The sequence below is a fragment of the Larimichthys crocea genome, unplaced genomic scaffold (assembly GCF_000972845.2).
Source record: "Larimichthys crocea isolate SSNF unplaced genomic scaffold, L_crocea_2.0 scaffold82, whole genome shotgun sequence".
Classification (NCBI taxonomy): Eukaryota; Metazoa; Chordata; class Actinopteri; family Sciaenidae; genus Larimichthys; species Larimichthys crocea.
The window spans coordinates 878,018-903,890 of record NW_020860793.1 but is presented as its reverse complement, the minus strand read 5'-3'; the positions used below and the strand labels follow the sequence as shown (position 1 = coordinate 903,890).

The 25,873-nt window shown below is 41.9% G+C and overlaps 2 protein-coding genes across 2 annotated transcripts; one reads left to right on the top strand and one right to left on the bottom strand.

Annotated features, from left to right (window-relative positions):
* Positions 1-1,288: 1,288 nt before the first annotated feature.
* ccni (cyclin I) lies at positions 1,289-17,261 on the bottom strand. The gene is made up of 10 exons (XM_010744280.3): positions 17,018-17,261; positions 15,687-15,846; positions 8,742-8,876; positions 7,220-7,294; positions 6,682-6,822; positions 5,271-5,399; positions 4,991-5,092; positions 3,517-3,655; positions 3,157-3,383; positions 1,289-3,076 (listed from the first exon to the last, which is right to left on the bottom strand). The coding sequence occupies exons 2-10, from the start codon at positions 15,798-15,800 to the stop codon at positions 2,831-2,833; spliced, it is 1,308 nt and encodes a 435-aa protein (XP_010742582.1). The 5' UTR covers positions 15,801-15,846; positions 17,018-17,261; the 3' UTR covers positions 1,289-2,830.
* Positions 17,262-18,719: 1,458 nt separating this feature from the next.
* Positions 18,720-25,835, top strand: ccng2 (cyclin G2). Its single transcript, XM_010744278.3, has 8 exons — positions 18,720-18,849; positions 20,202-20,356; positions 20,493-20,630; positions 20,930-21,180; positions 21,713-21,791; positions 21,916-22,014; positions 22,705-22,904; positions 24,472-25,835. The coding sequence occupies exons 2-8, from the start codon at positions 20,252-20,254 to the stop codon at positions 24,602-24,604; spliced, it is 1,005 nt and encodes a 334-aa protein (XP_010742580.2). The 5' UTR covers positions 18,720-18,849; positions 20,202-20,251; the 3' UTR covers positions 24,605-25,835.
* The last annotated feature ends 38 nt before the right edge of the window (positions 25,836-25,873 follow it).

Genomic DNA, 25,873 nt, shown 5'->3' with positions numbered 1-25,873 from the left:
AATTCTGCTGTTGATCTGATTGGTCACTTGTTTGCTGATCAGATGTGTCCCAAACTGTAATTACAAGTTACCATGGCGATAATAAGTCTGAACTGACACAGGCATCTCGAGGTTACTCAAAGTGTGTGATTCCTTCCATTTAACACAGAGCAGCAGGATGGTACTTTGGTTACTTTGAGGCTCATAGTGCAAAACATGTAAGTCTGTTTCATTGTTTAAAAGTCCGTCCAAGTTTTGATTTAGAAAATATGACGGGTGAAAAATGTGAGGAAGAGGAAATTTATCTGAATAGGGGGAAATGTTCCACATTAAATATTATATATACACTCTGAAACACCCTCAATGAACATTTTGAAGTCTGAGTTGGGTTTATTGGCGTTGAAGTAATTAGGTGCTTAAAAATGAGGAAGAATAACACAAAGAAACTGAGAAGAACATGGATAGTTTGAGGAACTGAAAAGACTTTATGAGCTTATGAATTAGTGTAATATGGCGATCGGCCATGGTGTGTTCATCTGCTGTCACACACTCAGCAGGACAGATCTCTTGGTCTGCTGCAGTGAGTCAGTAAAGTCAGGTGACACAGCTGTAAGAATGTTATAATACAGAAAGTGACAGATTCATTCTGTTGATTTTCTCCTCACTTTGGTCCTGACTGACTGAAAACTGGTGGATGGATTGCTGCTGAATCTCCAGATGATGAATCCTTATGATTTGAGTCATCTCCTGACTTTTCCTCTAGCACCACCTGCAGGTCAAAGTTTGCACTTTCTGTAAATCCTGTGATTCACCTTCATCATCCTGTGAAATATAGAATACAACATTGTGTGTGTTCATTGTTCCCAGAGGATGAACCCTGATGACTTTAGTCCCCCAGCTTTTCCTCTCGCTCCACATTGAGGTTCATATTTGGTTTGGGATTGCTATGAAATTTGGTTCAGATGATTCAGAATCATGTCCAGCTCAGGATGAATTGTAATAACTCTACAACCCTCTGACTGTCCATCACCATCCACTTTCTGTAACCACTCACACTTCTCGGGGTTGCAGAGTTTTGGAGCCAGTTTCAGATGACATTGGGCCAGCCTCAGCTGTACACTGCTAATATTAGCAGTATGATACACTAACAATGTGTAACAGTGTGTTAGCTTGCTGACATTAGCATTTAGCTCAAAGCACCCCTGTGTCTGAGTGTAGACCTCCTCCCTGGAACATTCCTCTATAAATATTCTGTTGGACTGAACTAAAATGTATAACATGTGTGATCAAATGAGGACAAAGAAGCTTGTTCAGTTTTCATATCTTCATCTTTATTTATTGGCGCCGCGGTGCATTCAGGGACCTGAAGCAGCTACCAGCAGCTCCAGCAGCAGGGACAACAGAGCTTTTTTTTTTTGCAGGAATAAAAAATATTTTAAACAGAACTTCAAGAGATAAAAACAGCATGTTGTTTTAGACTTTTTTTTTGTTTGTTTTTTTTGTTTTTGGAACATTGAAGTGAAGATTGTCACTTGTCTCCTTCAGAAGCTCATACACCAACTCAAACACCACATTTCTGTCTCTTAGCTGAATATTAAAATGCTTTAAATAACTGTTGTTTTATGACAGAGAAACTTTCATTCTCCTAAGCTGCTTCATGCAGTTTGACTGTTTGACTTTGTACGAAGATGTTAGCTTGATTGAAAGCCTGGATTATGTCATGTTAGTCTGGATTACTTAAACCAGGTTTAAAGTACAGGGCTAGACTAAACACTGTACGTCCTTCATATCTTTTAACAGCATTTTTTTTAAAACAATTAACTGTGGTTGACTCCACCCACTACTGTGCTCATCATTTGTTGAAACTGGAGCAGCAGCTTCAAAGAGACTTTTTTTTTTTTTAAATAAAACAACCTGAGTAACGTTCATTCAGTCAAGCTGTCACAACAAGCTGACAAGCTGGGGAGGGGAAAACGAAGGGATGGATAGGAGGGATGTTTATATTAGCATCTTATTAACAGTCAAATTGCACTTCACTAAAAGAGAAAACAACAAAAAAAAAACCTTTTTCCTACGTGGGCGAGTAATACAGAGAATCACCTATTTGGAAACATTCACACATTTGATTTTAGACTCTGTGAGGAGGTTATAAATAGAGATGAACACATGCAGAGTGAGGAAGGAAAGGGAAGGAGTAAAACATAAACATGAAATGAAAGAGTTAAAGAAGTGAACAACAAATATAAGTTGACGGACGATGACGAGAAGAGAGCAAGACACAGAGAAGTCATTTCTAGGTTTTTTTCAACTGAACTTTTCTATTTAGACATTTTTTAAAATCTTTTGTAATACTGTTTATTATTTTTTTGTGTGTTCAAACAAATAGAATTAATAAGAGAGGAGCAGCAGCAGCTTTTTTAGTTTTTGAATGTTTAAATTTTTTTGGGCTCTGTTTCCCGGCTGCGGGGGGTGATGGGAGCTGACGTCAGGACGGCTGAGCAGCTCGCTGGGGTCGTTTACGCTGCAGCCAGAACCATCTTCAGCACTGACACGTCTGGATCTCGGATTTATTTGGATTAGAACATCAGCTTCTTCTTACGAAGGTATGCTTCATCAAAAACAGTGAGAGCAACTAGAACAGGCAACATTTCCTGAGGAGCTGCCTTTATATTGCTTTTTAATGCAAATGGAAATGAATAACCCTCTTTCTCTTTCTTGGACTTTGTTGCCTATTGCTGAGGGAGTTGCCCATCACTGTTGCTAAAAGTTAGAGTTTGGGTATTTTGATTGGTGGAGTTTAATACGAGGTCAGTGTGAAGGTGGTTTTGGTTGACAGGGTCATGTTTGGTCTCTAGGAGGCACTGACTGGCTGCAGAGGCGGGCAGGGGGAGGTGCTGCCTTCCTGTCGGGACAACAGGACACTGCAACCACCCAGACCTCCTCCTCCTCCTCCTCCTCCTCCTCCTCCACCTGTTGTTGTTATCACCCCCATCGCAGGCGTTGCCCCCTCCTGGACAGCCGCTGTGGTGGTGACGATGTCTTCATTATAGAGACGTTTGATGCCATCATAGAAGTCGTCCACCTCCATCTCCTCCACCTGAACACAAAGACAGACTTAGAGGGCTGCAGCTGACGACTGTTTTCATCGGTTAGGACACGTTCATAGGTCTTTCTTACCTTGCGCTTGGCGGAGGCCTTGCAGCGCAGTGTAACCTTCCGCAGGTGGTTGAGATGGCGGAGGTGTTTGGGTGGAGAGAGTAGAGCTGGGATGTTGTTAGTGGTGGAGGTGGAGGAGGAAGAGACGGAGCTCCAGGGCTGTTGGCGGCCCTCCTCCCCACCAGCAGGTGTCTGTGGCTGGGCAAGGGCGTGCTCCCTGGAGGACTCGGTGGTAGAGGTGATGATCCCTGCAAAGAAAAAAAGAGTTACAACGTTACATCTTGTTTGTCTTGTCTGTTTATGCCACACACTGTTCTTCTTTGTCCAGCCTGGTGCCTACATTCCCCACAATGCAACTTCAGAGATGAGAGATTTACATACCCAGTGTGCAGGAGGAGGATGTAGGGTCCTGCTGCAGGGGTTGGTAGATGTAGACAGTGTTTGGAGGCAGGGAAGCTCTCAGTGTGGACAGACTACGAGCCACTAGCTCTCGACTCCGGATCAACTCAGAGCTGTCGAACTGAGAGAGGGAGGAGCAGGAGGAGAGAGGGAGGAAGTAGGAAGACGCAACATGAGAAAGAAATCCATCTTCTGCAATATTCATCAGTGAAGAAGATCAAACACCACAGTGAAGATTTAAGTCTTCTTTAGGCCTGGGCCTGCTAACGTAGCTTAGCATTGATGGATGCAGCTAAAAATGTTCCTGCTCATCAGCATGAAGAAAGAATTCAAACCACAATCACTCTGGCCTATAAAATGAAACCTTTTCGTGGCACTCTGATCATTATTTCAGTCTTAGGTAGTGTCCTTATTCAGGATCCTAGTTGTCTGAGGGTTCCTGAGTCTCTCAGTACTGGCCTAGTGGATCCAGAACATTCTTCCTGATCACAGCAGGGAGAAAAGGCTGTGAATCCAAAATGACCTTCCTCGCCTTATTTTCACAGTGTCTGGTATAAAGTTCTTGTAGACAGAGCACCACCTACTGTACGTTGAATGAACCACTCTGTGCAGAGTTTTCGTACCAGGCAGTGAGATTCACCGTCAGGATGCTCTTCATGGTGTACGAGTAATAATCCCTCGGTATTTGAGGGGATCCCTGCAATCTTCTCAAACATCTGAGGTGAAACTATCTCACCACACTGTCAGTATGCAGCGCCCAGGTCAGGCCCTCTGTGATGTGGACACCTAAAGTACTTGAAGCTGCCCTGCGATCACTTCAGTCTCGCTGGTTGCCGTCGTAACAGCAGCAGGTCAGGTTCTTTGCTTCCTTCAGATGTGCCTTTTCATTGTTTTGTCATCAACAGTGATGACGGTGTTGAAATCAAAAGTGGCTACACAGTTCTGTTGTGGATATGGATGAGGTAGGACGAGGAGTAACAAAGTTTCTCTGTGTTTGATAAGTGGAAATAAGTAAACTGTTTTGTCTACATCTAGTCGTATTTGCTGTGTGACTGACAGCAGCACCACCCTGATGGTAAACACACACTCTGCCTTGCTCAAAGACAAAGTCAAAGTCATGTAATGACAACGTATCGACTTCTGTCCACATCAGAGAGCTGTGACCACAAACTGAGAGGGGGAAACAGCAGCAGCACACTGAATGAGGTTCCTCTGTTCTCGCTCTTACATCTTCTCCAAGTTTGATGTCTCCCTTTATTCTGTGTTTCTGTCTTTGTCTTACTGCAGGTGGCAGATGTTGATACACTTTGAGGAACTCATTTGAACTTGTCAGGAGTTTCCTCTGTGCTGCTTCTCCAACACTTGCTTTGGTCACGTGATCCACACTGAGCATTCTGAGCTTCTGATTGGCCACAAGTTGTCACTGATTAACACAGAGAGAGAGTCAGTGTGTTACCTGTGCCTTCCTCAGCAGGTCAATGGTGAGAGCCAGCCAGTCAGGACAGCAGTTCTCCAGCTCCAGGGTGACAAGGGCCAAGGCCAGCATGGATCCTCTGAGCTACAAGGACACACATGGGACAAACTTCAGGCAGGTGAAAAGCTGAGCCTCAGAGGGTGATCAGCCTCCGTGTTGTGTTTGAAAATAGAACATGCTTTAAATCAGTCACTGTTACATAACTATGGAGGAGCAGATTTATTTATGTTGCGGAGTAACGTGAGAGTGTGTGTGTGTGTACCTGCATGAGCGTGTGGTCGGCCAGGCAGTGGTAGAGTTGGCGTGTGAGCAGGCCGAGGTGTTGAGAGCGGTTCAGCCCCAACATGGAGTCCAAAAAGCCAGAACGACACGACAACACCATTGCATGGAACTATGGGAAGAAGAAGAGGAGCAGGAGAGAATAAAATATATGAATATAACAGAAGTTATCTCGAAGTCTAGGTTATCTAAGTCCTTGGATACTTGTGGCCAGCTGTTATCAAGTGATAACAGTTTCAGATTTAAAGTACCTCAACATATTTGTAAGCCAAGCAGTTACCTACAGATGTTTTAATAGAATACAGTATTTTATGTTGTTAACCACCACGATAATGGATTCAAACCAGGTGACAATAAAGCAAGGGTCTTCAACCTTTTTCAGCCCAAGGACCCCTTGGATGAGAGACAAAAGGGAACAGGGACCCCCACGTGTCCGCTGATTCATTCAATTGGAGTGCGAATGCCTTCTCTGTTTGTAGTTTCTCAATTACCCGCACCCTCACATTCACCATTATTTTGTTAAAAATTGTCAATTATTATGACAAAAACTGGCAGACCCCCTGCAGTACCCCTGTGGACCCCCAAGGGGTTGTGGACCTTTGGTTGAAGACCCCTGCAATGATGATAAGAATAAAAAACAAACAGAATCCATAGAGAACACGAGAAACCTCTCTAATTAAACTGAAAACGATGCAACAACATTGAGTAAAACTTATTAAAGATGATAAAGCAAAGAAAAAAACATCCAGCAGCTTCATCTGTAGGAGGCACTGACAGGAAATGGCAGGCAGTATCGCCTTTCTACCACCAGGTGTCACTAGCTGCACTCATAAAACACAAAGCAGCCAGTTGTTGGGCTGATCCGATTACCAGCGATACTATCAGTGATAATGACAGACCTCATGATGTGGGGAGTGTTCAGTGAGTACTTAACATTCTTGTCACACTTTAACTTTGACGGCCGTTAAATGAAGCTCAGTTCATGTCAGGCACGCACATCACAATCGTACGCCTCAGAGCTCATCTATTCCCTTGTATCGAGGCCAGCAAGTTTTTCTGACAGTTGCTGAAACAATAAGGAGAGTTCAACGTGTGACTTCATTTCATGAAGATGACAGTATGTGTCGTTAGCACGTCCGATATTGAGGGTGAATGTTCTGCTATAATAACATAAGGGCCACGCAGACACACTGACAGATACTTTCCTTGACTTAGAAAACCTACATGAAAATAAAGACTACAAGTCTATTCTATTTCTCTTCAGACTCAGAGTTCATGAAACTGCTACACTGATGCTGAAAACCTGGAAATCAATAAAGAATCTGAAAACTTTCTCATCCCTGGTGAGTGAGTGAGTGAATGTGTGTGTGTGTGTGTGTGTGTGTGAGACATACGATGTGCAGGAAGTCCAGTGCTGTGGCGGTGTGCAGATCCCAGTTCAATTTGTCCAGGATGATCCTCTCCATCCTCAGGATCTCTGATGGAGAACAGCCACAGCTGCTGGAGGCAGCCAGCTCCTTCAGGGAGGGCACACGCTGACACACACACACACACACACACACACACACACACACACACACACACAATTACCGGGGTGATCTTCACATATCTGACCTTCAGTGGATTCTAATATTTGTATAAGATCCATCAACTTTGCATGTTCACTTGGTATCTGCACGCGCATTTAGTATCCACTGTCTAATTGTGTGTGTGTGTGTGTGTGTGTGTGTGTGTGTGTCTACATATCATTACGTGTTGTTTTACAGTTCTGATGTCTTCAGTGTTAAACTACAATGTAGAAATGAATTAAAATAAAGAAAAATATTGAATGAGAAGGTTTGTTCAAACTTTTAACTTTTACTGTATGTATATTAATAAGTGTGTGTGTGTGTGTGTGTGTGTGTGTGGGAGTGTCATGTTGTTTGTGTTCACCTCGTCTTCCTCACAGGTCTTAGCAGCCAGGAAGAAGCAGGCGATGGCGATGCAGCGCAGGTACTTTGGACGGGCCTGAGGACAAACAAAGCCATCAATCAGTAAACCCATAAAAAGTTACAGCAGTGCTGAAGTCAACCTGACCTCAGCTGACATGTCTGCTGGAAGACATATGAGGTTTTATTATATTGTTTTATGGAGAGCTTCCACTGTGGCTGGCCTAAATCCCCTGCACACGTCTCTCCTCAGGACTTGGGTTAGGGTTAGACATTTTGACTTGTCATAGCAGGAGAAGAACAGTGAAAGGATAGTTTGTGTTTTGAAGTAGGGCTCAGGTAGAACGAGAACTAAACGTAGATCTCTAACACACTATCACACCACACATCAGCTATTTGGGTCACATTGAAAAGACAGTACATGCTTGAGTTTTTTACCTGTGCTGTGAAACTCAACTTCAGAGTAATACGACGTACAGGCGCTCTTAGTGCCAAAGTGAAATAATATAGCGTACACTTAAACTGATATTGATTTTTTTGAGGTGAGCCTCTTTCATGTGGCTAACGTGTTTTTCTGCTGACCCTGTCCACAGCAAGCAGAGAGTACACTAAGTATGCAGAAGTACAACCCCGACTATCACTGTGACTGTGGCTGCAACCAACAGCATAATGTAACTGTGCATGATGAGGGAGCCTGATCTCTACATCCAGAGCTGAGTTGTATGAAAATACATGTCACCATGTTTGGGCAAGGAGACACCTGAGCAGGTGTCGTATCCATGTGTTTCCTTTTTTCATCACTGTGTCTTGTTTCTCTAAAGTGAGATGACGAGCTACATGAGTTGTGTTTTACAAACGTGAACAGTGTTGTCACTGGCTGCAGAAAAGTGTGTGACCATGACTCAGTTAGAGTCATAAGGTCAATTCTAATGGGTTGTTTTGTATTAAAGCCGCACTGATCATCATCTACTTCAAGATCTCTGCTTCTCAATAATGCCTACAACGCTATTCGTTTCAGACTACGTAAAACATGAATCAGCGCTTTTAGTGGTAGACGGAGGGAAAAGAAAGCCTGAGTCAGCAGTCGGCTCTCTACTCTAGCAGTAGCTGTGTTTATTGATGGGATAGTTGAGATCCCCAAAAAAAAAAAAAACTGATGCTTGCACAGACTCACACACACAGTTTGTTATCAGAAGTACACAGAGTCCGTGTCTGAGTTCCCCCAGGAACATTTTATTCCTCGGCTAAAAACACGCCTTTCCTGTCTGTGGACTGAGACGTCATCCCGAACTGACATTTTGTACTTAAACTTCCTGTTCCTGTGTAAACGCAGACTGAAAGGCAGCTGGAAGAAATGCCTTGTCATCACAGTTGTACAGCAGTGGGAATCCAAGACAAACCTATCAAGCTTGTCCACTTAGATTATCTAACCCCCGCATGAGCTAAGCTCTGGTCTGCGTGCTCCTGCTTTAAACTAAATGCAGAGAGAGTTCATTACTGTAGTACTGCTTGTGTTTTTTCTTTACCTTGATGGGAGCGAGGAAGCGGTCCAGGATACTAACAGCTAACACCAGGGTCTCTGGGTACAGCTGCAGTCTGCCATGGAGCTCCGTCAACCAGCGCACGGCCTCGTCCCGCTGGGCCGGGGAGATGTCTGTATCCTACAAGGACAAAAACACACAAAGTTAACAACAACATCAAGCAACATCTCTCATCTCTCCAGGCCAGTGCCATCATACTTATTTATCCTTCTTACTTTGATGGACTTTTGAAGGGAAACCATCATTATAGAGCCTGTTTGCTGTTAAACAGATGTGTCAAACATTGTGGCATCTCTGTAAATGACCAGCTACTCCGTGTGTCCAGTGCGACGTACCTGCCAACATTTAGCATGTGTTTGAACACAGTTTTAGCATTATTTATGCTAAATTTATGAGAGCAGACAATACTTCATTGATATTAAACATGTCACATTTTCCAGACACAGTTAACTGTGACCAGTACAGGTTACTTCTTTGTCGACCGTGGTCAAAGTCCCGTAATTTTGTGAGTAGATGAGACACTAAACATTAAGACTATGACAATTCACTAAGTGTTATACATCAAATTATACACTCTCTCTTTGTGTCCCAGTGAGTTTAAAAACAACAAAGCATTTGATATGAAGTACGCATTTATGCGCATAACAAGAAGAAGAGATGTCTGTGGAGATACATTCTCCCACCAGGTGTGAACTAGTGTATTTATAACTGTCCTCTTATGATCAGATGATCTTTCTTTGAAACAGATTTGATAATCAGAATTCAGCTTTAGTGGTGTTTTTGATCCTGACATAATATCTTTTCTGTGATGAGGAAGTGATACTGTGCTACTACAAACACTTTGGACAGTTAATTCTGGTGAGATCACAGAGTTTATATTTGTTGTAATGAAGATACAGAACGATGAAGTCAACGGTTTGCACAAATGTTTTGCTATTGCAACATATTTCTTCTCAGATTAAATGTTCAGTGTACGAACGTTGAACATCTTGTTTTGTCTCACCAAAAGATTTTTATTGTACTATGATGTAAAACAAAGAGAAGCAGAGGGAGGGCTGAACTCATAGACGGGTCGGACACAGTCAGCTGTCAGTCAGAGGTCATGGGTATCACGATGGACGGTGGTCATCATTACACTTTTTGTGAACCCAGGTTCTGTGCATGTTCCCATAAAATCGCACAGAACGGACCAATCAGGTACCACCTACCATACTTTGTATTTGTTAGAACTGCTAAAGAAAAAAGTAAAACATATTCGCTGGGAGCTCATGGCCCCGGCTCCCAGATCCACTCCAAAGCCGTCCCAGGTATCTACAACTAACTCAACAACCTTCTGATGTTTTTATCAATACACAATGATCCAACAGCCAAACAGCAAAACTCAAGTTTGTAAAGAAACTACTCGTGGACAAACAAGGAACCAAGGTACAAGGAACCAAACAGAGTCCGCTGAACCGTGACGAGAAGCTCTTCTCTCTTCACAGACGTCGTCAATGCTATTTCAGGTCAACACTTGGCCTGGTTTCCACTACAGGGCCAAATGTTGCCAGACAGGACTTAGCTCCAACTGAGTCAACTAGTTTTGTATATTTAGTGAGGACCTGAAGCCTTTGTGACTGATATTCGTCACATATATATACACTTCAAGGACAAACATAATCTTCTTAAACCAGCTCGACAACCACACCAACCCGATCCACAAACATTCCAGGAATTCCATCTGACAGCTGAAATAATTCACCAGCTGACACTTCCTCTTCAAAGGTTTCTATACAATGATGATATTAGACTGTGTAAAGAAGCTTTTCATTTGCATATTCAACATGTTAAGCTGGTTTTTAAACTGAAGCCAGGACCAGAGCTGAACCTGGATGTTGGTCTGACGGTGTCAATGTGTGATATCTGACTCGGGTTTCATAGATCACGGATACAAACAGAAGCTTTGTTGTGACAGTTTAAAGACACGTTTCTGAAACAGATGCAGACTTATTCAATTTATTGTTCCTATCACATTGCAGCGACTTCTCAGTCACGATCTGTGTTTGTCATGATCTGTGAGTGTCTGTGGAGACGTGAGCAGACTGTACAGCCTCAGTTGTTGCATAACTCTTTGATAAGGAAAGCAAATAAAGATGAACTCTGAGGTTACATCAGTTCATCTGTGCTCAGGCTAGAATTTTATTTGATCTTCTTCAATAATAATAAAGTTGAAAACTGTTGCACACTGTCGTGTGCTTCTTTGGTTTGAATGTAGAGTCAAGAGGAATGGGTGTTATATAATAATAATAATAATAATGATAATGATAATGATAATGATAATAATAATAATAATAATAATAATAATAATAATAATAATAATCCTGGTGTTATATAGCCATGCATTGTTTTTCTAAATGATACATTTTGGCTCCTACACTGGATTTTATTTTCTTGGTGAATAAACATCGGTATACTGTGAAAAACCAATGGTACAAAAGCAAAAAATAAATAAATCTATTTACTACAATGTAAGACAAGAAAAAACAGGACAGTCACACACTTTGATTGTGTTATTTTAAAATGAACTATACTTATGAATTTATTACAGAAAATATTGATTAATCGAATGATAAACCAATCTCACAGATAGTAAAGACGTCTGCCATCACTCCCAAAACACCTGAGGTGAAGTTTATCTGTGTATCTTCTCAAAAAGCGTTGTCCTCATTACTAGGGATAATCTCCTCACATCACTGCCAACAGTGTGATTACAGCAGACGGCTGTGAATGAGCTAACTGTTCATTTGTGGGTGAAAGTGGTTGAAGATAGATGATATTTAGTATTCCTCAAACACCAAATTACAAGATGCTTTCACTGTTATACCAACCACGTATAGTTTGACAAAACCACACACCTTCCACGTGATAGCTGGTTACAGGATTTACGCTGAGGTAGAAAAAACTGTGTGACGGAGTCATTTTCTGTTGACTAAAGGTTATATAAACATTCACTTTTTTTTGGTAATATATGAAAATATAACTCTTCTTTGTAATTGAAATGTCATTTTTGTATGAAATGGCAATCTAAACCTTCCAATCAGTTCTTAAGTTCTGCATTCCTGATTTGTCTCAGAGCTGAAGTGTGTGGAATGCGACACACTGGACGAGCAGCAGGGGTCTATGGTCAGAAGGCAACTGGTCCTGTTGTTTCTGGGGGATCCTGAAGGGACTTGTAGTCTTTTAAGTGTGTTTTAGAATCCAGACTAACTTTTAAGGACTTTTAAGAGGCATCCTCCCAGTCTGCTTCCTCCACAGTGGGTGTTGTTCTCCAGCATGGTACAGTTTAGAAAACTTCCTGCCTCCTGAGTCAGCTGACGGTTTGCAAGAACAAGGCGAGACCACAGGTGACGCCTTCCTCATGCAACCGCCCCAAAACTACCAAGAAGGTAATCCAGATAGCTCTGGATTTAGTCATAGCTGTTGTCTGGTCACCACACCTGCAGGCACATATTCTACCAAGCAACAGTGCTGCTGTTGTTGTTATGGCTTGGAGACCGACTGCCTCCTTGACCTCACCAGTTTACATGCTGCTAACTCGACCAAAGGCGCTGATAAGTGTCATTTACTGCCTCTTCATTATCATAGAGTATAAATCGGCAGGTTTAGAGCCCAGACAAACAGGTGATGAAGTCAGGTTTATTTGTGTATCTCAGGATCATATCAAGTGTCTCACATCTGCAATAGTTTCTGAGTCAGAGCAGCTGTCTATGGTCTTAATCCTTGTTTGGGTTATTCATCGATTGTTCCTTCAGGATAAGTTTAGATCTGAGTATATGAGGAGATGTTATGTTGAGGAATTTAGTTTTTAGTTTTTTCTGTTCTGGCGTGTAGACCCAGTGAAAACAAGGATTGGATGGAGAACAGAGGTTTTACCCTGATTAGCTAACCTGGCTGGACTCTGGGATCCAAACCCATATGACAACAGAACAACGACAACAGAACAACGACAACAACAGGGCGTTTATTGTGTCGCGTTGGCCAGATTTAACTCGCAGAGACATGAACGTGCTGCAGTGACTCAGCAGCTGCAGATCTGGATTAACAGTCAGAGATTAGCCCGCTGCTAATTCCATTTAATATGAGCACCGCATGCTGAGATCAGCTGGGAGAGTGGAAACAGAGCAGGTAGCTGCAGAACAGAAACAGAAACAAACAGAAGAGAGGAGGGAACAAAAAGGCCCACCGATCCACTTATGACAGACTTTAACAGCTTATGCATCCAGCAAATATGATGCTCTGCATATTCCATGTGTCTTACTGTTTTTCTATTGATGTTCCTGCAGCAGAGCACGTTTCTCATGTACAGATTAGTGCCATGGACGCCCCACTGTCAACACAATCAGCCTAATTAGCATTAGCACGTCATTTCGGATCCTATTCTTCTATAGAGTACTTGATAATAATTTAAGTACTTCAATATGGAATTTACTTCAAATGTCCATTCCTAGTATAAAAGTTTATAGTCGTCAAAGTCCAACACTGATGTTGGGTGATGAGGTCTGGCTCACAGTCAGTGTTCATCTCATTTCTTTATGGATGGCTTCATGCACAGCACTATAGTTCTCTTAAACATAAACCTTAACCCTAACAAACATAAACTGCTGACACATGGTTAGGAGAACACTGGCTAAAGTTGACACTGATAGCATTTACATGTCCCTTCATGGGACTAATCCAGAGACAGAGACAGGGACCACTAAAACAATTCATCAGATTTGTGGTATGTTGTGTTAATGTGAGGGCCGCTGCAGGGTCTCTCAGGTGGATTCAGATAACAGCATCAGCGTTCAGCAGACAATGGACTCTTATTAGTTTACCACGGACACCTCCACCAGGAGGCAAAAATCTTCTGTCACATGATGGGACAACCGCAGTTCTGTAAAATATGGAACTGTGGAAACAAGATCTCCAACTTTGCAGCTACACCCAGAAGGATGATGTGGGTCATGACCCGACAGAGAGGAGAAAGAAAAAGTGAACCTGGTGACTGAGCTGGTCAATAAAAAACCATCATGCTGACTGCATGTTTACAATATATGTATGTATATTTGACACTGAAAATATTCAATATGTAATAAATAACTCACTTAATAATTTGGATGTGGTAGTTTAAAGTAGTAAAAATTAATAATGTCTTTAATTTTGGTCTTTTTAGACAAAAAAGTGAATTTTTCTTTAAAGAATGATAATGAACAGGAAAAATATAAAGTCAAGCAGAAAACTTCACTCAAACTCAAATCGTGAAACAATACAGAGAGAAAAAATAATCACAATTAATCTGATTAAACTAACTCCTGATTAAGAAGTCAGTGCTCCAAGGTAAGAATGTAGATTTAGCAATTTATTTCTGAAAAGCGACTACAGACTAATTTAGTGATTTATTTAAACCAATCAGAAAGAGGCTTGCATTTACACTGAAGTTTGCAGTGATGAATTTACTGATCAACCTTGACTGACCTGGGATGATTTCAATGTTTTATTCAGCTACAAGTTCAGAGTAGCAGAACTTCCATGGTGGACCAGAGTGAGTCAGTGAAGTGAAAAAGTTATTTGACTTTATTTATTACGTAGAATAAAATAAACTATGAACAACCATAGTTTATTTTATTCTACGTAATAAATATATTCAAATAACTTTTATAACTTTTTATATAGAATAAAATAAACTATGGTTGTTAAATGTGTGAGACAGTTTAAAGTAGAATTCAGGAGACCAAAATTTGAATTCCTGTGAAAAGTTCTGAATGATTCAAATTAAACATGAAGGTTTGAGTTTCACAGGAATCTGACATCATGTGTGGACGTGCCTGTAAACTGTCCTGACACAAAGTGAGTGCGGTGATGATAAAACAAAGCGTTGGCGTCAGTGCAGTGACTCACTGATATGTTGCTGCTTCATGATTACACGTTATCTACTGTTGTGTCTGAGATGCATCAGAGCTGGGAACATCTCATCTCTCAGTAACTCTTACATTTATCTTCTTTAACATAATGAAAAACTGCTGTTTCTATCTGTTTCCAAAAAACTAAATGGAGTGACAAACTTCACTCTCACAAAATGTTACTATTTAAAGCAGCTACAGGAAACATTCATCTTGTGTTGATTCTGACAGCAGCATCATTTTATCTGTTTCAAAGTGAATCTGACTCCATGACAGGCATTTCATATAACTAGATGGAAATATATTATAATGGTCTTGTTTGTTTATGGAGGTCATATTCAGACATTAATATTTAGTGAAGACTGTTTCATAAACAGTTTGCTACAGTATGTGCTGCTGTGTTTATATGTTGTTTTGCTATTGTTATCATTGACACTGTGGAGGCAGCTATACAGTACGTGTGCAACATGAGTCCAAGGCTGATTTCCACACAGGGGCAATAACGTTACATATGCATCAGTATCACATTTAATGTTTCCAAAAGCTGACAACTATCTTGTATGTTTTAACTGCTAATTCCTGCAGCAGTCATGTGTACTGTAGCAGCTAATCCACAAAACATGACAGATTAACTAAAACATTCTGTCCTGATTGTGAAATAATTACTTTGCTTTGATGTTGCCATATTTCATCATAACATAAAAGGTTAGGATCCAAGAAAACAGGTGTCTTTATCAGGTTCTCTCACATTTTAAAGTCTGCCTTCGGTCACTGAAACCTTTTCTGATGTCCGACTCGAAGGCAACTGCTGGAAACATCTGGCTGTGACATCAACTCATAGATGTCATGCACCAAACTACTAAAGGAAGTCACTTATTAAGTGTTGAAGTCGAGACTAACTGTATGAACCAGCAAACTGCAGCTCCTGAAAGATCTTGAGATGTGTTTCGTCTTTCGTTTTCGGACTGTGTTAAGTAATGAATGGAGGCACCCGGAGTTGATTCCTCACCTGTGAGGAGGGCTTCTTTGGCACGTAGATCCTCCACATCTTGGCTTCCCTAGAGGCGGCCTTTTCCAAAAGAAAAGACAGCCTCTGGCGTCCCCAGGGTTCGAAGAACTTCATTCTTTCCTCCCCTGGTTGAGCCTACCTCCCCACTGGATACAGCTACCTGCACAGGCACACGGCAGATCACAACAGTTTAGTTTAGATCAAGTGTATGATGTTTTCATGGACAATATTTACTAGAGGTGGCCTTTATAGCTTTCTAACTAAAAATGAAGCCCCTCATCACAGTGAATTTGGAAGTTTGTTTATAATGTGGTTACTATCCCTTTAATATATCTGTGGACAATGTTGTGAACCCACAGGCACAGCTGCTTTACAGTAATATGTGGTTTTATTATGATTTTTGCAGCAATGCAATGTTGACTTCACATTTAAGGTTGGTGTTTTATTCTGCATTTTAAAATGTCTGTAAAATACTGTCAAGTTTTTACAGTGTAGCCACTGTGAAACGTTCCCATTATAGCAATAACATAACATTATTGTTATAGTTAAGATTCATTAAAGTGAGCTTATGAAAACGTGTATATATACTTTCAATTTGATTTGTCGTGTGTGTGCATAGAAAATGTGTTTAATAAAAACAATGTCGACATCTTTAACCCTCTGTCATGATAACATAATAAAACAGAAATGTGTCATGCACATGTATTTATTTTGCTTTCTAATCACTGTTCATGTGCAGCTGGCTGACGGCGGCGGTCACACTTAAGATGCTGACGGTTGCACATCAGTCCACCTCACCTGAAACAAACCGTGCTGACGTCATCCATTACCTCAGTCCAACCTTTAAGCTGCTCTAACCTCATTTAGCACATAAAGTCAATAACAGCTAACCCCGTCTCTAGCTTTGAATGTAGCTGTCATCACGTCAGTCACCGTCTAAACAGTGACAGAGCGAATTCCAAACACCTCTTAATCCTCCGGGAGCTGCCCTGAACCTCCCCAGGAGGTCTCATTGTTTTAGGATCGGTCACCCCCCCTTGAAGCAGGTGAATTAACCAAGCGCTCCGTCCCCACACACACACACACACACGACTATTCCTTGGATCAGCCTAGCGTCGCTAGCAACTCGCTAGCTCTCTTACGTGACGTTGCGCACGAACTAATTCGTGAATTAATCAAAGTGTTGCAAACACGGTGGTCACCGACCTCAAAACTCTGCCATGTAAGAGTAGTGTGAGCGTGTTTACGGCGACCAACGCGTCAACTATGAAGCAGGGACATTTAAATGGCTGACTGGCTGTCCAGTAAGTAGCCGTAGCCCGGAGCCTTACCTCCCCTGCGAAGCGGAGAAAACCACAGTTGGATTTCATCCGGTCCACTCAATTCAAGGATAAATGACGGGGTGAATCGGGGACCCGTTCTCCAGTTTAGTCGTCCATGTTGGCGTCCATGCTGCTGCGTTGGGGAAAAAAGGGGTTCTTGTAAAAAAGATATAAAAATAAAAGAACGGAATATAGACAGATATGTCTACTTCCGAGGAGGGGACTGGGGGGAAGAGAGAAGGGAAACAGGCTCCGCCCACCTGAAGGCAGAACGGGAGGACAAAACAAACCTACACTGTTAAAAAGAAGAAGTTGTTTTTACGGTTTAAAAAAAAAAAAAAAAAAAAAAAAAAACTGGCAGCTGTGGTTGCCAGAATTTTACCGTAATAAATACGGTATAACCTTTATTTATTCTGCATTTTAAGGTAAATATAATAGTATTTTATATTAGAGACTGTTAATAGTACAGTAAAACACCGTAATATTTAAATGACATATTTTACTGTTTTACTAGTTTTTACAGTGTACCCACTGTGAAACGTTCCCATTATATCAATAACATAACATTATTATTGTTATAGTTAAGATTAATTAAAGTGAGCTTATGAAAACGTGTATAGCTACTTTCAATCTGACTTAGTTATGAGTTTATAGCGAGGCTGATGTAATATTTGGTTATATCATTTTTACACTTCAACAAAGAGTTTATTGTGTATTCTCCTAAAATGCATTCATTTACTTTCTGACTTTGATTATACAACAAACAACAAAACAAGATATTAAATGTAAATTCAAATAAACTCAACTTATACTTGTATGGTGAAACAATATGTCAGATTTCATTTTCATTCACGGGAAGTCTTTTGTAAACCCACGTAACCAGATGAGTCATGATGAAAAACAATGTGTCAAAATTACGGAGGGTTTTTTTGTAACTTTGTCTGTGATGTAACCTGGGAAACAATGATTTAGATTTGTGTATTTAGGGACGTGGTTCCTCAATAAAGCGGAACTGTAAAGTAAAGACGTAATTCACCGAATAATCAGACAATGGAGATTTTGTGTGAGGGATTATGACAAGAACAAATACATACATAGTTTGAGTACAGCAGTTGTTCATTGTAGTACTGAGTATTGCCTTATCTTTTAACGACTACTGAATGTCTAGTCACTTTACATAAACCATGTATTTGACTGTGTGTATTTCCCTGAGTCGTTAGCACCGCAACAGGCCCACATTCAGGCTGAGAACCGATTCAAACACTCACAGGCGTTATTCTGACATTTATCACACAGTTTGATGAAGACAATTAATCAAAAGGCACTACGTAATGCTAAGATTGCGTCAGGGTTTTAATACTGTCTATGGTCAGGACTCTGTATCTATCAGCCAATCAAAACATCACATTTTGGGCGGCCTATTTGAACATACCAAAGGGCGGCTCGCTGATTGGTTAATGCAACCATCAGTCAGAGGGGGATCGTCTCATGTAATATAGCCCATATATCGATTCGAGTGACATTTAACGGTGGATTCAAGGTTTATTGTCGATGTCAAGCACGAACTTCATGTCTATAATGTCATAAATATCAAAAATGATAACAAAACGTTAAACGTATGCTTTAATATTTACCGTAAAGTCCGAAACAAGCTGAAAGCTATGCCTGGCTGTTTCTCGAACCAAAGCATTTGATTGGTTGCTGCCTTGTGACGTCGCCGTGTGGGCGTGCGCGTTATGAACGTCAACAAAAGAGAGAAAAAGGAGAAAGGAAAGAGGAGACAAGGAGTATACGCTACAGGAGGACACAAACAGATATGTGGATTTAACCCGCAGGAACAGGTAAGAGCAAACCATCCCAAATATATCAGAATCATACTCGGATTGCGCAGACTTTGCTTATTTGCTGAACTAAATTTTCTTTACACTTAACTCGAAAAAGAAGAGGAGGAAATAAAGCGGACGAAAGTGAGCAGTCGACGGTGGGACGTTAATGTATCTATGATTTTAATTGAACAAAGATAACGAGCGTCCAGAATAAATAAGATGTCTCTTTTTCTCTGTCTCCTGCTAATTAATTTCCCATCGCCCAGTTTGGACAGAAGTCCTACAGGAGCGTTTGAGCTGTATTTTAGGGGATTTTCTACTTTCAATATCTTCGAAGGGAGCAATATCAATCCTAGCGAGTGTTTCCTTGTCGTTGTTCTCGGATTCAAAGTGTTATTTTAGGGTTATGTTAGTTTGCACGTACGCTTTCCTTCGGCCATCCCAAGATGTTTTTCTCCCTCTCTGTTGTTATTGCTATCCCCTGGCAAAGCTTTGTTTAAACCTCGGTATATTCACGGAGAAAACACCACAATAACATGTTGGTCGACAGAGAACACCAGCAGTGTGTTATAATCTCTAAAAACATGAGTTTTTGTGTGGGTATTTGTGTTGTTCGGTATAATTTGATAGAGCTTTAACGTCTGAGGAATGAACAAAACGAGCCCCTCCCCCGCTCCCACAGAGGATTTAAAACGTTAGCCAGCCGCTGTTACCGCTCAGCTTTCTCGGTTATCGTCAACTAAAACACCCGAGCAAACCATTTCCAGCCGTGTGGTTTGTGTTCCTGTGTATTTTTAGGTTGTTTATTAACAGACAAAACCTTCGGCTGGCAATTGTTTTTCGGTCAAGAAGGACAGAGAGGCGTCTACCGAGAGGAAATCTGACACCGGAGCCCAGCTGAGGGAAGTGGGCTGGGCTCTGAGCTGTGACCCCTGTTACAGCAAATGTAGGCCACTGGTATACAGTAACGTTAGAGTAATAGTAATACAACAAACAGGAGGCTAAAAAAGGAAACAGACATGCATAAATGATGAAATTACAATATTTTCTTGTTATTAAATATATAAATATTATTTTTCACATTCAAATAGCTGTGAAACCGCTGCTGTCTTCAGCTGTGTCATCATACTTTAGCTGAAAACAACAATTATTTTTTAAGATTAAACAAACAGTGACATCAAACTGAAAAACGCAAACATTTTCAGCTGAAACACTTCTGTTCTCCTTGTTCCAATGAAACGCAGTGGGTTAAAAGTTTGGACACGCCGTGTCATGTAAAACGTGACGAAATGTACCCGAAAGAATAAAAGTGACGCTTTTGTTCGATGGATTTAGAGTTGAATTTTGGTGTTTCCCCCATTTCGCAGTGAGAATACTGTGCTGAAAACGTGAGATCGCTAGCTCAAGTGCCAGAGACATGGACGGCTTCAAGCTGATGAAGGAGCTGAGGGTGAATTATGAGCAGGAGCATCATTACCTCCCGAAAGAGACGGGACTGAGCCTCATCGAATCCACAACTCAGGTGAGCACATTTAACAAAGAAAATCCACGGTAGAGTCGGTAAATAGTGAAATCTTCTCAGCATTTTCCACATTTAGGGGTTGAAATAAGTTATTCTCACCTTTCATTAACCTATATAAAATATCTCTGTTTTCCAGGATGACAGTCGGATCTCGGCCAAGTGCAGAGATGCCAAAGTGGAGGACCTGTGGAGTCTGAACAGCTTCTTCGGTTACAGCACGCAGACCTTTGTCCTGGCTGTTAACCTGCTGGACAGATTCCTGGCCATGATAAGGGTACGAGGCATTCACAAGCGACACCAGAACCAGACACGGGACACTTTTTAAACACATTTTGGCTGCTTCTGTGGTTTGTAGACGGCCTGGAGCCTCTCCGGTGTCGTATTTACAGCAGACCTAGGAGCAAACAAGCAAATATGCTGACTGATTAGTTTACACAGTACACAAGCACAGAGCTCATCATGTGTAAAGTACATAGTATTTTATGAATACATCACTTACTTCCACATTTTATCACCCAGTAATGTGAAACTCATCTTCTAACCTCGTCTTACTCATGTGTGGTCCTTCCTCAGATCCAGCCAAAACACCTGTCGTGCGTCAGCGTCAGCTGCCTCCACATGGCGGCCAAAGTGACGGAGGAGGAGTGCAACCTGGCGTCCACCGACGCGCTCATCCGCATCGGTCAGTGCCGCTTCACCGTGTCCGACCTCGGGCGCATGGAGAAGATCGTCGCCGAGAAGCTCAACTTCAAGTCCAAAGCCATCACCGCCTTAACCTTTCTGCACTTGTATCACCAGATCGCACTTTCACACGCTACGGACAGGTGAGACCACCGTGCACAGGAAATGATCTACAACTTTTTATCCTGTGAAGTTGAGTTAAATATACCTGTAGACTCTGCAAAGAGTGAACCAGTCAGAGTCAGTTTTATTTTTCTTTGTTGGTGGCATTCAGTATTAGATTCACACGCCTGAATGTCAACATAGAACACCAGAGTTCAGATCGGTGTGTGAACGCAAAGATTTCCCATGATTTGATTGGCGGAGCTTCTCCACACCACCGCCTGTTTGTTCCAGCAGCTCCACTTGAAGTAGGGCAGCAGTCACCTATCAGCAGACTTCAGTGCACTGATAAGATTTGTTGTCCGCTGCCACCGACACCGACACCTCGCTTAGATAACCCCTGGCACAGCATATTGTTTTCAATATGGCCACAACACGCAGACTTTATATCTGATTTAATTTGACATGGTTTCCGGTTTCTCAAAAAGTCTAGGATGAGCTTTTATGACAGAATTTTCTCTCCACTGTCCTGAAAACACACCTGAACCTTGCTCTTTGTGTGTGTGCAAACAGGAAGGAGACTCTGAGCCTGGAGAAGCTGGAGGCTCAGCTCAAAGCCTGTCTGTGCCGGATCTCGTTCTCTAAAGCAAAGGTAGCAATTCACTCAGAGGTCACACCTCGGATCACAGCAACTCGGCAGTCTAATGACAAGTTTAAAAATCTGCTTTGTTTTGATGCCACGTTCTTCACTTCCTGCTCTCTCTCTGCCCATACAGCCGTCCGTCCTGGCCTTGTCTCTCCTGAGGCAGGAGATCGAAGCCGTTCAGTCGGAGGACATGTTGGAGATAGCTTATCACATCCAGAGACACCTGAAGGTAAACATGTATGACTTTATTACATAAGGATTCATATAGGGAGGGAAAGTAACACCTGTGCGATGGAAAAGCAAAAAAAAATAAAACATTTCCACAACAGAAGCGACAACACTTAGCAGCAGTCCATCTGTTCTTAGCCCGGCTCTGGTCCAAAACATTTTTTCTGCTGGCTGCAGTGGTTATGTAACATGGTGTCTTGTGTTGTGACCGCTTGACTCCACGAAAAGAGACGTTTAAATGCCTGCAGTCATGGTGGGATTTCTGACAACTTAATCTTGTAATGTATCCAGGCTTTTCCACTAATCTTTGTTTGTGTTTGTGGCCACATTTCTCTTCTGCCACTATATTTATTGATGAATGTTCCACTCCATTCCATGTTCCACTGCTGGAACTGTACTTTAGGATTATTTTAGGTCTGCTGCAGAGATACTGCTGCTCGTGTGTTCACAGGTTCAGGTGATACATGACCTGTTGGTCAGGTTTCAGTGTAAACCTACAGACAGTTTATCCTGGTTTCTTTTAACCTCCTGACCTGCAAAAAGAAACCAGGTTTCTATTTACACGACCTTTGAAAGCAACATGCTATTACATGTTAAGTAAATGGATTATTTTAAATACACTGCTATCAGTCAGTGAACGGGGCAGAGGGCCAGACACCTAAAGTGAACTGCTGTGTGGTTTTGGTTTCAGATTGCAGACAGCGAGTTGCTGCTGTGGAGCGAGCGCGTTGCTCTGTGTCTGTCGGACTATGCCTCACCCGAATGCAGCAAACCCAACCACAGGAGGCTGCAGTGGATTGTGTCGAGGCGGACCGCCCAGAACCTGCACAGCCACCGCAGCGTCCCCGAGCTGCCCACCATACCTGAGGGATGCTGGGATGAGAGCGAGAGGTCAGAGCCCCAAACAAACCTGAACGAGATACCGACACTGTCGGAGCCCCAAACACACCTGAACCAGATACCGACACTGTCAGAGCCCCAAACACACCCGAACAAGAGAACACACCTAAAAATGCAGGTTCAAAATAAAAGTAGTCAGACACTCCTGATGGCAGAGAGCTTTAAAATGAAAAGGAACCAGACACACCCCGTGTGTCACAACACACACACACACACACACACACACACTAAATGGTTTCAGTTTGTCTCACAAGGCAGTGATGCACTGTGAAAAGTCTGTGTCCAGGTGGATCAGCCGGCAGTGACATTTCATTTTTTAACATACTTTAGTAAGAATCTAGCAGGTGAAAAGTGTTTTGAACATTTTTTACAGAGGGTGGTGTGCTGTAACACACACTCCTGAGGCAACCAGCTGTGCAGCAACACACAAGTTTCTGATGTGTTGTAACAACACGTCACACACACGCACAGTCAGAGCTTGCTGGGGCCTCTCATATCTTCTATTACTGCATGAAGGATGTGTGCGAGTCAGCCGTCACGTCCCACTGACACACAAGTTTCCATGACGTCATGCTGAGGCCTCCTGAGCGCCACGCCTTTATGTAACATGGAACATCTGGAGAACTTTGCCCAAAAACAAAAGGAGAAGTCATTACTCAGCTGACTCCTGTAAACTATGATCATCCTCCAATCACAGGGCAGCTCAAACTGAAACCTGCTGATCAGCACAGCCTTTATTTTATTTGCCATGGTAAACTCCACGCCTTAACTTTCAGCAGACAATCAGCTGAGTCACACCTTGACACAAGACAGGGCATGAGATCAGCTGAAGGAATGGAAATCAGGTTCTTTTCAGTCACCTGCTCACCTGAGTCATGCAAACTAACTAACTGTCGTCTGTCTCAGGAGTGATAAAATCCTCACAGCAGATCTCACATGATTCATATTTCTTTTTTATTCTTTAAAACCCTGAAGAGATTCAATCTCCAGCCAAGAAAACAAAGTCAGTTCCCCATATGTAAATGGATTATTTCAACGTGTTGTCTATTGATCGTCTTTAAAAAGACAGTTCTGGCTCAAATTAATCAAACTATTGAGTTAGTTATCAGTCTGTTGGCTAATTGATTATTTGACAAGCTGTCAGCACTGTTTTGCAAAAATCACATGACATCAGTGGACAGAATGTAACTAGGAATATAATTATTATGATTAAGTGCACATAAAATAATTGATGTAAATGACCCTAAGCATATTTTTCTGCATGGTGTCGTGAAAAAAGATTTTTTATTGTAACATTTCAGACAACATACATCCGTGGGCCAAGATCAGACGATAAAATGAACCCAGTGAATCAACCACTCTAGTTTCCACTTCAAACATGATGTTTCTAAAACTGCACAACCCAAAGTTCAGAATCAGTCATTAAGACAATGGGACAAAGGAACCGAGGATCTGTCAAGCTTGTTTTTCAGAGTTTTAAAGTCTTAAAAATCAGAGTCCAGACGTCAGCCCTGTATGACTCCGTATAATGACCGTGTGTCTGTGTTTGTGTCTGCAGCGAGGATTCAAGCGAGGACATGATGAGTTCAGGCGAGGAGTCCCTCAGCAGCTCTCTGGGCAGCGATGCCGAGGGGCCCTTCTTCCCTCTGCACCTGCGCCGCCAAAAACACCGCCAACACCTCCACGCCTGACGCCTCCGCCGCCTATGTGCCTCGTCATCTCCACCCACCCCCCTCTCTCTAACCTCTTTACCTTTTTAATTTATTGGTTAATAAGCTCCGGTGCTGGTGGAGAATCGCACAACAACTGGCAGCTGAGCAGTCCAGACTCTTCCTGGTAGATTTTCTTTTTTTAGTTTGTAGACGTGTGCATGTTGAGTTGTCACATTCCAGAGCGCGAGCTTTTATGAAATTCAGTCTTCATGGTGCTGAGCTAGCTGACACTGCGATTGAAGAAAAAGATTTAGCGCTGAGGCTTGAGTTCAAACCGGACGGTTCATGTTGTAGACGAGAAGAAAATGTGGTGTTTATTTAATAGAATGTTTGTGACTGTTATTAATCTAAGACTGTTTTTATTAAGGACGAGTGTCCTGATGTGCAGAAGCTGAGAGCGGCCGCAGGTTCGTTATCTGGGGGATCGAGACAAATGACTCCCAACGTGACTTAGAGGTCTATATGAATCCACTCTGGGTCTGACCCGAGACCCGGTCGAGCCTAAATTCTAAACTCAAATTAGTCTAATCAGGCCTCTCGCTCTCTTTGAGTGGGTCTCTGTTTTCCATGCACTGAAGTCCTGATCACACTAAGTGCTGAAAACTGAATTTGAGCATCGTGTTTGTCAGCCGCTCTCAGCTCCTGCAGTGAAGTTTCATTTGCACAATTTTCTTTAAATCTCATTTAAAGTGTTAAACTGGAGGCTTGAGTTTGTCTGAAGGGAAACCTAAGCACTCAGCTCGTGTCCAGTCAGGACACCGATGTTAAGTGCCTTGCTCGAAGGCAGCAGGGACAGAGATCTCAGAGCTCCCGAGACCGGTCTGACTTTTTCCTTCAGATTCAAACCCTGCTGATACCACAGGGTGTTCAGATAAACATTTAATGAGTGTGTGTTTGTGGACGTTTGTGTGTGAACGTATGATCCTGGTTTCAATTCAAAAGTTGCCAATTTTAGGATGTAGCTTCAAAAAAAGATAGAGAAAAAAAGTCTTGGTGTTTTGAACGTGTTCAGAGAGAATGTTGTATGAACAAAATAATGTTGACAAAGTGTCAAAAAAAAGTTTAAAAATGTAAAAAAATGTTAATACAAAAACATGTAAAAGTGTAAATGATGTACAAAAAAAATCTGTTGATAGTTCTTTGTAGATATTAAGTTATTTCTTTGTCACATGTACTGAAAAAAAGAAAATCTTATAAAAAATATTTTTTATCTCTTGTCTTGGTCTTTTTCTTCCATTGACAGACACT